The sequence below is a fragment of the Hibiscus syriacus genome, unplaced genomic scaffold (assembly GCF_006381635.1).
Source record: "Hibiscus syriacus cultivar Baekdansim isolate YM2019G1 unplaced genomic scaffold, ASM638163v2 tig00112399_pilon, whole genome shotgun sequence".
NCBI classification, from domain to species: domain Eukaryota; kingdom Viridiplantae; phylum Streptophyta; class Magnoliopsida; order Malvales; family Malvaceae; genus Hibiscus; species Hibiscus syriacus.
Window position 1 is genome coordinate 189648 of NW_024063321.1, and position 14554 is coordinate 204201.

At 31.5% G+C, this 14554-nt stretch overlaps 2 protein-coding genes and 1 long non-coding RNA gene across 3 annotated transcripts; all 3 read right to left on the bottom strand.

Moving 5' to 3' along the window:
* Positions 1-1162: 1162 nt before the first annotated feature.
* Positions 1163-1914, bottom strand: LOC120179020. Its single transcript, XR_005521573.1, has 3 exons — positions 1826-1914; positions 1349-1439; positions 1163-1249 (listed from the first exon to the last, which is right to left on the bottom strand). It is a non-coding gene; the product is annotated as an uncharacterized LOC120179020 (long non-coding RNA).
* A 19-nt stretch (positions 1915-1933) lies between these two features.
* Positions 1934-2521, bottom strand: LOC120179046 (serine carboxypeptidase-like 45; the record flags this gene model as incomplete). Its single annotated transcript, XM_039184767.1, has 3 exons — positions 1934-1951; positions 2034-2333; positions 2420-2521. Coding segments are annotated over 3 exons (420 nt in total), but the record flags the coding sequence as incomplete, so codon positions are not given.
* Positions 2522-3839: 1318 nt separating this feature from the next.
* On the bottom strand, positions 3840-7134 carry LOC120179019 (V-type proton ATPase subunit d2). Its single transcript, XM_039184754.1, has 10 exons — positions 6781-7134; positions 6469-6589; positions 5840-5947; positions 5323-5425; positions 5047-5127; positions 4862-4947; positions 4682-4741; positions 4535-4583; positions 4325-4459; positions 3840-4144 (listed from the first exon to the last, which is right to left on the bottom strand). Exons 1-10 carry the CDS (start codon positions 6959-6961, stop codon positions 4013-4015), a joined length of 1056 nt encoding a protein of 351 aa, XP_039040685.1. The 5' UTR covers positions 6962-7134; the 3' UTR covers positions 3840-4012.
* Between the last annotated feature and the right edge of the window lie 7420 nt (positions 7135-14554).

The window sequence follows — 14554 nt, forward strand, 5'->3', positions numbered from 1 at the left end:
TATAACAAGGGAAATGAGTTACTAGCTCAATTAAGAAACCAAAATGAAGTTAAGAACACTTTTCTAAACTTGAATCTACCAAAAACGAGCTAGAAATCTCTAGTTTCCTAAACTCTCACTAAACCCCCACCTATGGCTATTATGGACAAACTCTGTGTTTAAGAGCTTGAATGAAAGCTTGGGATGAAGAGATTATGATTCTTACTTGGGAAATCTCTTATTAAGCTTGAAGGGTTACCAAGTTTTCACCTTTATAGATTTTCTTGAAGGGAAAAAAGATGGATATGAGGATAAGAGGTAGGGGAAAAAATGATAAAAATGAGAGAAAAAAGGGGAGTGGTTCAACATATTACATCATCCTCATGAAAGAAAATCATCCTTTGATTGAAAATGCAGAATTAATGGTTGCATAGTTGGAATGGAAGACGCTGATCTTGTAAGAGGTGGATGGATTCCAAATGGAGATGTCTTAAGGTAGATTTAATCTTCCATCCATATCATGTTATATCGGGTGGTACAATAATGTTGAGAAATTGTGCTTGTAGGTGAAGTGGGATGAAAATGAAGCTTCAACCCCACATCTTCCAGAAAGAGTTTCACCGTGGGAAATAGAACCTGATATGCCTGCATTGCAATGCCCTCATCTGAAACAAACCTATCTGTTTAATACTATTTGATAGGGACAGGGTTTTGATATTGCGGAGTATGTATCGGGAACATGTTAAGAAAATAAAAATAAAATAGCTCGAGAGTATAAACGCAAACGCTCTTAAGCTTTAATAGAAAAATAACATTATTGTCATCCATCCAATCCATATGGATGACCCAAATCTTATTATGAAAATGATAAAAGGGGGCGGGGTATAGGTGAAATCAATGGGAAGAGCTGGTGGGCAAAGGGATTCCATTGAGAAAGGAATGGAGTGCTTGTGAAGGTGAAGTGAATGGAAATTCATGAGCTGCACCCCTCACTGTCGCATATGTTAACATTGCTGCTTCTCCCTTCTTATTCCCAAATGCTTGCGTCCATCCTCCTACCTTCATTTTTTTATAAATAAGAATTCAGTGTTCCACTCTCACTAGTTATAATTTACAACTAAAAACAACAGAGAATACCTGCTTTTGGTCACTATACCAAGGATCATACCAATTACCGTATTCTGACAGTGGAACAAGTTTCAACTCCTTTGCAATGTTATTTGCAATTATCCTTGTTTGAGTCAGTGGGATTTTTGCATCTTGGTCCCCGCTGATTTTATATTTTTTAATTAAAGAAATTACATTATTTAACTTTCAAGTATCGACTGGCGGACTTGGAATAAATTGATGAAAATAGTGGTGGATTTACCTATATAAAAACACAGGAATACCCTCCTTGATAAGATCTGAGACGACAGGAATGATGTTGATTTCCATGTTTACTTCATCGTAAACGAGGCCTGCAATACCCTTGTTTTTATTATCTCTTTACTATACAATATTAAATAATCAACCCTAAATATATTGTTGAATCTGTGGGGACAAAGATGACGAGAGAACACAAAAATTTTAACGAGGTTCGGCAATGTGCTTACGTCATCGGTGCCTATGTGGCGCTAGAAGTTTTATTCAATGTCTCATAGGTTTAGGTTACATCTCTATTTATAATAAAAAAAACCTGGTACATAATTACATAATTGACCTTTTATGAGCCATACCTATTAAATCTCCACTTTGGCGAATACCCTGCCCCTTGAAAACTTCAATGTGGGTTGGATTACCTTACTTCTTTAACAAATCGAAACATTCAACATATATATATATTTCTCATCCTTTATTCGAATACCCTGAACAGAAATCCCAATGGAAAGGGAGGTGAGTTGTATTGGCGTGGAGTGCCTTTTGAACATCAGGCCTATTAAGGTATGTTAATATTCTTCCCTAATTGCATGGGTCACCCTTCTTTGTTCTCCTAGAAACCCGTCCAAGTTTTAAAACCAAAGAATAAATGTATTTTAAACTCGAAATATTTAAAAAAGATGACATGCACATACAGCCGAATGTATCATCCCAAGCAGTCCTTTAAGCCTAAATTGCTGGGCGTGGTTGGATGATGGGCAATCCGGCAAGAGAAGATCATCGAACTTAACATCTACACCCACTTCATCGGCAACTCTATTGAACACATCATTGCATCCTTGTGACCATCCTGAATGAACGTATTCGTGCATGTACTTGGAGTCTTTGCAAACTGTCTTCTCCAAGAACAGGGTTTCATCCGATATTGCACCGTGACCCCATAAGTAGTCGCCCGCCAATATACTGATGTCCAGATCCAAAAGTGGATTCCCAATCTATAAATGAAAACGGATCATGTTCGTCAAATTTTAAGCGTTGAAATTAATGAATCTTCGCAGCATCAAGGTGATAAAAATATTACAGCAATGGCTACGAGGTTGACTGGTTCGTGGTTAGGGTTCTTGTTGTGCTCCACCAACAACGCTGCTAGCTGTGGGATATAGTGCCCTACAAGCAAAGCACAATAATTTTCATCGAAAAAAATATAGTTATTATAATGATGGTGAAAACATTATTTATTGAGTTCCTGCATAGCGTTCACCAGCTATGAAGAACTCAGTCTTTGAATTGAGGAAATTCTTCCAACAACTTCAAAATAAACCTATAATTATCTTGAGCTGCAACAATCAAAACATCATGAATATGAAGTGATTCGGTATATGATGAACTCACAGTGAAGGCATGACTACGAATCACAAACCTGTCTGTGTATCATTCCATAAGATGTAATCGTGGCTAGTATTTGAATATGAAAATCCAACTCCAATTGGCGATTCGAGGTATAACATGTGAGATTCTATCAAAATTATCAATTTAAGAATCTCATTAAAGAATAGTAAGGAATTTAGAGTGTGAAAGATATTTCGTTTGTGTGCATCGCTCGTCCCTTTTCCTTTTTAATTTTGTTAAAATGTTAGTTATTAATCATCATATATTTTATTTTCGTATCTTTATTTAATTTTATTTTTATTTTTAATAATTATGTCTTTGTAACCTACTTTCATTTTATAATATATTTTTATATGTTTTTTGGCACGTTTTCAGTCGTTTGAATGTTATTTCTATTTATTTTTTCTAAGAGTTTATTTGGCATCTCCACGTCCGATCAAGATGACACTTATTTGTTATTATGTTAATATTCCCTACTTTGAACCTTCATATTGGATTTGAATAAGCGGTTTGTGTTTGTGAATAGTTTGTCACGTTGCTTGACTTTGATATACGGTTTGTCGATGATCTTTTAGTAGCTTGATTTAATTTTTTTTGTTCATTTATTCATGCTATCAGATCTGTTTGTATCTATCCTTGTTTGAGCTTCTGGTTAAGTTTTTAATATTGTTCTTATATGATCTTTATGTGATCTTAGATGGCTAATTTTTGACTCAATGATTAGAAAAATATACTAATTATGAATTTAATTTGCTATTATAATTATAGATTTTCATTGTCACGATGAGCATTATTTTTATATTAATTTTAAATATATTTAAAGGCTTGATTCACACATATATTAACAGATTCATATGCTATTAGGAGTGTTATTTTGTCATATTTTAGTACATGAATCAACAATAAATTAAACTTGATAATTTCCAATCATTTCATAATTTAAATCGAATAAAAATAAATAAATAATATTTATTTTAAATAGGTATTATATTTTTACTATTTATAGTAATTGTCAGAAACTTCCCAGAAAAATCATTCATTAAATTATTGAAAACAACGTCAGTCAAGGCAATAATACATTTTAATCAATCTTAACACAACATTTTAACCCCAAAACATAAATATAATATGGAGTTCATTCTTTAACAGAAAATGTATGGAAACAAAGCAGCTAAACCACTCCTATGATAATGCGGATTGATAAACCGAGCGGAGGAATTAAAATTTACAGCTGATCAGGTAGAACACAATCCGATTAATTATTCGTAACCGACTCCTGGATCATCTAAAATATGAAGACAACGCTGTCATGAACCCTAGACTTCTGGTTTTGAGCCACACATTCAGAGATCCACATCAGGTTCCTGATCTCCTGCTCTCTCAATCTCATGTATGCAAAGAAAACCCCGTAATGGAACTGCACGATCATCATCCAAGAAAAGCATATCAGAGAAGTTTTGATACATAGTTTAACCGATGAATAAAACTGGGATAAAAAAGAAACAAAAGCAAGCATATGCCGCCGCTGTGCGCCTGTGCCTTCCACATACCGTTATTAACAAAAGATAATTGATGCCAGACAAAATTAAGTATAAACCTGTTGCTCAAAAGCTAAGCAAAGCCTTTTCACTTCTTCCTCGTAAAATGCCTTGTCAAGCATTTGGCTCTCTCCATAAGATAACTTAGAGAAAATTGATTGGTAGGGAGGATATTTTTCCATCGCACCACGGACCTAGAAAGCAAAACAAAGCAGAAGATAAGAAATCGAAGTAACTTCATCCAAGCAAGCATAGCATATGAAACAAACCTGGTCAATATCCTCACAGACAGCAAGTTCCTCATGGCCATACGGATAACTGTTTAACATGAAGTATCACTTTCAAAGATAAAAAACACAGATGAATCTATTACCCAAACTGAAAGAGCATAATCAGGCCTGAGAGAAAGTGCTTACAGCAGACCAAAATTCGAGTATAATTTCCTCCGATCATCACGAGTAAGTTCAGTGCCAATGCTGAAAAAATTAAACCATAAGTCCATGCCAAACATGTTTATTAGAAATACATGGTAGGAAAGAATCAAGAGTTAAACTAGAATACTACAAGAAATAATCCCTTTCCATAACTAAAAGTACCTGTTAATGGTAATGTTTACTGCCCTTCTGTCAGCCTCAAAGGCAAGGAGGTCAGACATGATCTCTGCTGTTGCACCACCAAGTTTCTATAAGGAAAAAATGTTTAAATAAACAAGTAGGGACTGAAAACAACATATTCCATATGCAAAAAGAAAAGCCACCTTTCTTCTGTACTAGAACCTTACTTGGCAAAATTTGTAGAAGTCTTCAAGGTACGCTTTGTAGAGTGTGTTCCTCATGATTTCAATGTTCATGTCATCAAGATCCTGGAGAAAATCCAAGATGAATGAACCCAAAATCAAAGGTTTAAAAAATTACATCATCACACAAACAACACTCTAGCACAGCTACAAACAATATGACATGCATGCTTATACAGAGAGAGTTACAGACAGGTAATCACTAGTAAGAGACAATTAACATGAAGAAACACTATCAGAAAAGTTGTTAGAACCATGTACCTCAGAAGTAATACACTCGGAGAAATATGGAGCAAGCGGAGTGTCAACAAGAACCAATCTGTAGAGTTCACGCATGTTCTGAGCAACTGCCAGGGTTGCAATGCTGAAGACGCAAAACAGGAAAGTAAGCATATGTATCATGTGAGGTGAGATAATAACATGATCTCTATTTAGGGGTTAGATTACCTGTCAAACATGCCCAAAGGATGGCACTTCTCCAGAAGCTCCTGAACATCTCTCTCATGCAAGGTTCCAGTAACAATCAGAACAACATTGTCGATCATGTGACCATACCTAAATGGAACAATCAAAACATTAGGTTTTGTTAGGCTTTCACTAAATCCACAACAACCTATTAATCAATCTGCATAACTACACCATCTTAAACAGACAGCTTTCTGAATATCCTGAGACAACTCATAAAAGCTCAACCAAAGTCCGCTACTTTACAACTAGAGTTTTGTTAGGCTTTGTGAGGTGAGATAATAACATGATCTCTATTTAGGGGTTAGATTACCTGTCAAACATGCCCAAAGGATGGCACTTCTCCAGAAGCTCCTGAACATCTCTCTCATGCAAGGTTCCAGTAACAATCAGAACAACATTGTCGATCATGTGACCATACCTAAATGGAACAATCAAAACATTAGGTTTTGTTAGGCTTTCACTAAATCCACAACAACCTATTAATCAATCTGCATAACTACACCATCTTAACAGACAGCTTTCTGAATATCACTGAGACAACTCATAAAAGCTCAACCAAAGTCCGCTACTTTACAACTAGAGCTTAAGATTGATTAACCAGATGATGGAATGAGGGAATAACCAACCCTTCTATGGAAATATAAGATTAAATTGTTTGCCCCCCCCCCCCCAAAAAAAAAAAAAAAACAGATCAAACAGGTTAAATAGTTAACAAAACTGCATTAGCAGCAAAAAGGATGTACACAATTCACACCACCACATCAAATCCACCGGTACTCAGATGAGTGAACAAACTGAACACAGTTAATATTCAATTAAATCAACCCAGATCATGAGATGTGAAATAAATCAAAGCCTGGGCTATATCTAAGAGAAGGGTAATCAGATATCTCTCAAGCAATTCAAAGAAGGAAAAAAAAGGGACAAATCTTTACATACGTGATATACTCTAAAAAGGTGGACAACGGCTCCGTAGCTTGGCATAACATATGCTTATACTCATCAACAAGTTTAAGAGTACATTTCTCCACAATGGTAGTGGTATGCAATGGTGAAGGTTCTGCAAAGGATCAGCAAGTTTTATAATCAAATTATAAAGAGATCCATAGTTCAAAATTGTGAATAAGATATACTTTAAATTAACTTCATGAAGTTGTAATTAATATCAATTTCAACTCAATTCCAACGAAAATCAGTGAATTATCTTAGAAGATTGGAAATTGAGAATTAAAGATCACGAAAGAAACGTGCCGTTTTGGAGATAAGGGCCGTACTCGGTGGCGGAGAGATGCATCTTGATATCATCAAGGGTTTCGCATTGGCAAAGATTATTGTAATCAGCGGCGGTTAAGAGTCCGGCCCTGTGACCTCTCACGATCGCTTCCAAGTAACCGCCGTGGATGTTGAATGTCATAGCTTCAAATCCGTACATTTTGGCCCTTTTTCAACTGATTTGAGCAATTAAGATCTGAATTTGGGAATTGGAATTAGAAATCGAACCAAGAGATGCAGATTTGGGAAATTTATTTTTCTTTGGGGGATATGTGGCACGGAAGGGGAAGCGAGCCTGGAAATTACGGTTTAGATGAGAACGAACGAGATCTACGTCGTTATGTGTTTTTTTTTTGTGAAATTGCTAAACAGTTCTCAAATTTTCTCTTTTTGGGTACATTGGCCGCCTAACTACTACTTATTTTCATTTTGACAATAAATTTTTAAATTTTATCGATCAAATCATCTAATTATTTAAATACATCAAATCAAACAACTCTTTGTTCATATTTAATAAGGTGGACCAAGTAACTGTTTGTTTTTTAAAAGATATAAGTTCTTCTAACGTCTGTGTGTGGTCTGCGCGGTGCAGACGTGACCTTATGTCTGCAGACGTCTTCTAATCTCTTCAAAGAAGTTTTATATTTAATTTTATATTATAGATATTAATTTTAATATTAATTTTTTAAATAAATTAAATATTAATTTTTTAATATTATATTATAGATATTTAATTTTATATCATATAAATTATTTTATATATTATTAAAATTTTATATTTATTTTAATTATTTTGATTTAAGTTTAAATATAATATTTTTTTGGATTTGTTATTTTTAAATTATATTTAAACTTTTTATACGAAATGTAAGCATTTAAACCACATTGCTTAATAAAAAATGATTTCATTGTTTGATAATTAAGATTTTAAAATATAAAAAATTATAAATTATGTTTTAAAAATTTTAAAATATAATCACAATTAAATAAAAAATAATCATAAAATAATTTGATAAATTAAAAAATAATTTCTAAAAATATCATATAATTATAAAAATAAATTATGAATATATATTTAAAAAATTAAAAGTATTACATAATTGCATATTTAATAATAGTTTAATGATAATTAATGTTTAAAAAAAGAGAGGTGTACGATTCATTGATTAATAATAGTTTAATGATAATTAATGTTGTTGTGCCATATGATAATAAAATTCAAAATTTAATATTATTATATAACTTTAGATAATTTAATGTTTAAAAAAATCATATAATTAATGATCATTTATAAATTTTATTCTATAAAACTTATAAAACTAATAATACATGTGATTATGTGAGACTTATAATAGAATTAATAAGGTGGTGTTTATTTTTCTAAAAAAATTATTATTGTAGTTGTATGAATTATTTAAATTTCAGTATTGTAAAACTAAAATTATTTAAATCTCAGTATTGCAAAACTCTTTTAAGTTTAAAAAATCAGTTTATTTGTATTTCAATTTATTTTAGCAGTCTGCAGACTTTAAAAAACAAACAGTCTTCTTCTTGCAGACTGCAGACTTTTGGTCCACCTCTTCTGCTGCAGATGTGGTCCGCAGACTGCAGACCTTTTGCCTCTGCAAAAACAAACACCACCTAAAAGTTATGACGTGATAGTTAATAAATTTGGTATAATTATGCATTTAATCCACATTATTATCACATTCCATCTTGATCATAATTTTAAACTAATTTAATATATTTAATCATCCAATCATATGACGACATGTGTTACAACACGATTGGATGACTTTTTAAATTTAATTGAAATATCTTTTTGTCCAATCATCATTTGATTAAAGGAAAATAAATTGGAAAGAAGAAGCTGATGGAGGGAATTGAATCCAAGTCATGGGTTGTGTGTAACACCCTAGACTTGATTGGGTCTAAAGTATCACATTGGGTTGCCAAAGAAACCACTAGATTTCAAAACCATTTTTCATTTCCATTTAAAACATGATATATTTTTTAAAATAGACATCCATAACTGTTATAAAATATTTTTACAAACCGGAGTTTCATGACACATAGTTTAAATCAAATAATACAACTCAACGTATACAAATCTAAATACATAAGGGTCCTATGAATACGCATAGCCACTAAAAGTAACAGTACACTACTCTAGAAGGGATGCTGAAAATCTTGCTACGATAGTGATCCTCCAACGACTTAAACTACTAAATGGCGAACGAAAATATCCAAATGTTGAGCTTATAAAGTCCAATAGTATAATCACTAATCTAGAACATTATGATTCTCATAAATATAAGCTTGCTAGAAGACATTATAATAAACAATAGGTACATGTATGATCAGGCAAGTGATATCTACTTAAGTTTTAACCATTCTATCTCTAAAATACTGATACATGCATCACAAGGCTCACATCAAAGGAAGAAATAATAAAACTCTTCCAAATGATCCACTCGTCCAAGCATTGGAAAAGAAGATGAGAACAGAAGCAGACTTACTACGACTTTTTGAATGGGATCCTGATATTATTTAGTCAAGATATCTTCTGGAGATACGACCGTCTGTCTCTTAGTTTTCCAACGGTTCTTGAATCGCATCAATCCGATATCGAAAACTCAAGATATGGCTATTTTACTGAAGACGGTGCATGCAGAAAATCCTATACGGGATTAATACGGGATTTTGTAAATATTACGAATTTTCAATATTTTTATTGATTATTTGTAATATAACTTAATATAGGATGATGCATTATCTTTTAGGATTAGATTTATTATTTTATTAGGAACTAAGGTTGGGTTAAAAGTATTATCTTTAGTTATTATTATTTTATTAGGAATTAGAGTTAAGATATGTTTAGTTTATTATTATTTTATTCATTAGTTATTTAGGACCTTTAGAACTCAGCCCCTATATAAAGGAGGCTTCATTAAACTTTGTAATTGAAGATTTCTTTGATTAATAATACAACGAGAGTTCGTTTTTGCAAGTGCTGATTGCCTTGTGCCTTCGAAGCTTCTTCTCCTGGAGTTCTTTCAAGTTCTTGTGAGGGAGATTAATCTTCACACTCCAATTTGCCTTTTCATCGCGACTAGGAGGGTTGGTTAGAGCCATTTATCGAGTTTGCCTTTTCATTGCGACTAGGAGGGTTCGATAGGACACTTATCCTTCTATTTTTCCACAAATCCATCTGCACCATCAATCATCTTTACCGTCCACCTTCGTAAGGGAGATCTTTTGATTTCTTTATCATCTTATCTTATTTTATTTTCAATTTATTTATCTTTTGTTTATTTTGTTCTAATCTTATTTCCTTGAAGAAACCCTAAAGAATCCTAGTTATATTGCCGCCACCTTCCCCTATTCATCCCCTTTGTTCTTAATCGAGTCTAGAGCTTTCTAGGTTTGATTCTTCAACAAGAGCAACGTTCATCAACCCGCCACCGCTTACCTATCAAATACGAGCCTCGCAATTTCCTTAGTCTTCTGCTAAGGGCCTCGTTATGATTATACATGTATTGGATCTCCAACCACAATATCATGTCGCTATGTATCATCAATTGAAACATATGGTCATCGTACAATATAATGATGATACATGGTATCACAACAGTTTTCAGGTACTGAACACAAATGAGAGAATTCAGTATCACATAAGTCTCGGTCAAATTCCCACTAAACATACAAATGATCTCTTGGCCTCACATAACCTTCAGGCAGATCATGAAGGGGAATCAGATGTCACATCAATCTCGATATAATTTATACTCAAACATAATATTGGCTTGGTCTCATAACAGTAGTCAAGTCAAGCATCATGAATATCCATTACGTAACATCAATACAATCACACATGCATATTAAGGTGTCCATAGGTCATACACATCAAATAATTCTACACAAGGAAAACAAGGCAGTTCAACTACTCACTATCATAATTCAACACTAATAGGTGAGGTTATCCCCTCAATCGCCACTATCTCGTTTGTCATCTCGCTTATAACATTATGGAAATGTTTATTAGTCTTTCACATCTAGTAGTTCATTTGACCATTATATTTTAGTCAATTAATAATTAAGGGTGTTTTGGTCATTTTCACCCCTAAAGGGGTTTATAGCCTCTCATGCTATTACGACAATTATTTTATCACTAATCACTTGGTATATTATTTGCTAACCAAATACTTGACTCGAGATTATTTTACTTAATAGTAACTTTATAGTCGCTCTTATGACATTACCTTTTGGCCCATCTTTAAACCAAGACACTTACACATCTTCAATTCATCTAAGTTCGTGTGCTATACAACTCCTCTATCATACAAGTCATGTGGTTATTCTTCTCACTCACAAGCACATTCTTTACACAATCCTCCATTAATGATTTCTCGATCTGTACTCGATTGAGAGTACTCAAAGTATTCCACCCATTAAGGTTATTCCAATTATAACTCACTCCTAATAGTGCTTCTAGTTACTTTTAACCATTTAAGCCTCTCTCGGGCTAAGCCCCACTATTATGGGTCATCCCTAAATCATATGAGCCTTAACAAAGTCAAACTGATCATCCAAAATAAGTAGTATCGATACCCTACATGTAGTATCGATACTCCACACTAAGTATCGATATTCCATTGAGTATCGATACTAAAAATAGCTTCAATATCTCCAAAATTTCTATTATCGATACTAGAACTATTGGTATCGATACCAGAGGAGTAGTATTGATACTCCTCCTTATAGTATTGACACTTCCCTTATAGGATGCTCAATTTTACCAAAAATATGAACAATGTCGATATTGTTCATACAATATCAATATTGCAACCCAAAAAAATCTATAAATAGACTCGAGAATCACTTTAATACACTCTCAAACACCTTGGTTTGATCTCAAACACCATGGTTTGATCTCAAACCATATTCTAAAGATTTAGGGAGTTATCTAGGGTTATATAGCACCATAAAAACCTCATCTTTACACCAAAAACGTTATTTAAGATTAATCAAGTAAAAACTTCAAATTTGCTCAAATACCTAAATCCCCAACAAAGCATCACATTTAGGAAAATATTGACATAAAAAATGATTAGAAATACACTATCTTAATGTTAGAAACCTAAAATGAAACTTCTTTCTTTAACTACCACTAAATTATTCTCTTCTCTAGCACTTGGTTGCTTCCGCACTCATTTTTCTAACTAAACATGGAAACTAAAAATTTCCTTAACACAAGATGGTTGTATGAAGTAGAAATGACGAATTAGAGTTTATGAAAATTAAGAATGGAGCTCAAAATACTAACCATGAGTTATGGGACTTGCTATGAAAGAGAGGAGAAAGAAGAAATGAAAAGGATGTGAAAAAAAGATAAAGAGGAAGAGTAAAAGCCCTTCAACTTTTACCTCCAAATTACCAATCCAATATAAAAAAATATTAAAAGCAATTAGCTTATTTTTCAAAAATGAAATAATTATATTTTTGGTCCCCTCGCATTAGTTTATTATGTAAAAACCTCACTTTTTAAGATCAAATGTGCTAAATTTATATCCAGTTAAGCCCACATTTAACTCAAAGACTTTGATTGCACATTCTACATGGTCCACATATCTTTCGGCTCCACTCGAAACTATTAACTTGAAATTTAGAGCGTTATAGTGCATGTTCTACCACTGCACCAACATCCATGGTGCATCCATACTATGTTATGGGTTTACAATGTATATTATTTATTTTATATTATAAGTAGTTTGATATTACTTAAGCAGGTTTTGAGTTCGAGTCTTTGTGCATATAAAGTATGGAAGTCTATGTATGAAGTAGAGAACGTGAAGACAAAAATATATTAAATTTAGTTGCATGAACCAAGTGACATCAGTGGTAAAAGAATTGTTGTTATTCTTTGAGGTTTCGTGTTCGAACACCAGGAATGTTAAGGGTGTGAGCATTTAATATCAAATGGTTGAGGGTTATCTTTAAGCATATACTACCTTGTATTTATGCCAGATTAATTTAATATATATATATATATATATATATTAAATTTAGTTTAAAAGTAATAAACTTTTTTTATTTTAAATCTTATATTAATTATTGTTTTAGATATATATAAAATGTAATTAATTATAATTTAATAATAAGATTTTATTTAATGATTTAGGTGTCTTTATATTCCCTAATAGACCTAGGTTTTAGTCTTTTTATTACTACTTTTATTTTCATTTTCTGGTATTACTTATAATACAAGATAAATATCATATGTTGTAAGCTTATTATCATGTGGATGTTGGCATAGTGGTAGAAGCATATGTAACCACTCATATAGATTGAGGTTCAATTCCTCTAGTAGCATTCTTCCTTCATATTTATTTTCACCATCTCGTTGTATAAAAAATATTTAAATTAAATATAAAAAGTCTTTCAATTGTGTTATAACACTTGTTGTTATATGATTGAAAGATAAAATTATAATTAAATTGATGGAATGTATAAATAATAAGAATTAAATGTGTAATTATATTAATTTTTTAATTGTCATGTCAATACTTACGTTAAATGTTAACAGTAAGTAGATTGATTATATGCATTTAAATAGTTAGATAACCTGATTGATAAAATTTTAAAAAATAATGGTCAAAATGAAAAAGGACAATAAATAGGTGGTCAATGGAACAATTTACCATTCCTTTTTACACAATTTATCAAATTAAAATATTATAGGGTAAACTATTCGTAAAATCACTTAATCATTACTCTTTTTTATTTTGACTACTAATTTCGAAATTTTTTCAATCAAATTATTTAACTATTAAAGTGTACCAATCATGCAATTAACCATTAATATTTGATGTAGATGTGGCTAATAAAAGATCGATATAATAACACATTTGATCTTTAATAATTATATTTTATTAATTTAATCCTAATTTTAATTCAATTAAATCAATTTAATTTTCATTAGATTATAACATATTTCACTACTTGGTTAGAGAATATTTTTTAAGTCATTATTTATTTAATCAAATACAATTTTCTTTCAATACTCTAGGTGCTCCGATGAACTTCTCTTCTACTTTTCAACTTAGTTAAAAAATATTCTCAAAATAAATTTTAAGTCAAATTTCCCCAAACTATTGTGCTAATAATTTTACTAATTTTAAAAGGCTTATATTAAAATAAATATTTAAAGTATATCATTTTTTATTTACCTATTTAATGTATTTTTTATCAAAATAAATATTAAAAAGTTATATTTTTTTTGTTAAAACATATACCTAAAGTATTTTCTGAAAATAGATACTCAGAATATTTAATTTTTTTTTCATCCGAGTACTTAAAGTATTATTTAATTATTGTAACGTATAGTTTTTTTTAGAATTTAAATGAAAAAATTTAGTACTTCAAGTATTTATTTTGATAAAAAATATTTTAAATATCTATTTTGATAAAAAATAATTTATGTATTTATTTAAAAAAAACATACTTTAATAACTTAGGTATTATTTTGATAAACAAATATTTTAAAATATCTATTTTAAGAAATAATTATGTATTTACTTTAACGAGAAAATGATTTAATAACTTAAATAAAAAAGTTGATGCAAAATCCTTCAGATAATGCATCAGGAAAAAAAACCTTCAGACATTGCACTTGAGGAACTATTTGCTGAAATGAGGTTATTTCTATAGTAATCAGCAAGGTCGCCAGGTGGTCCAAACGACTGTGCAGGTC

Bases quoted from the DNA above. Each gene is read 5' to 3' on its own strand.
- LOC120179019 (XM_039184754.1), bottom strand. From the start codon at position 6,961: ATGTACGGATTTGAAGCTATGACATTCAACATCCACGGCGGTTACTTG. The intron at 4,742-4,861 runs GTACTTTTAGTT...TAATTTTTTCAG, and splicing joins GTAAACATTACCATTAACAG to CATTGGCACTGAACTTACTC. The intron at 4,460-4,534 runs GTTTGTTTCATA...TTTGCTTTCTAG, and splicing joins TCTGTGAGGATATTGACCAG to GTCCGTGGTGCGATGGAAAA.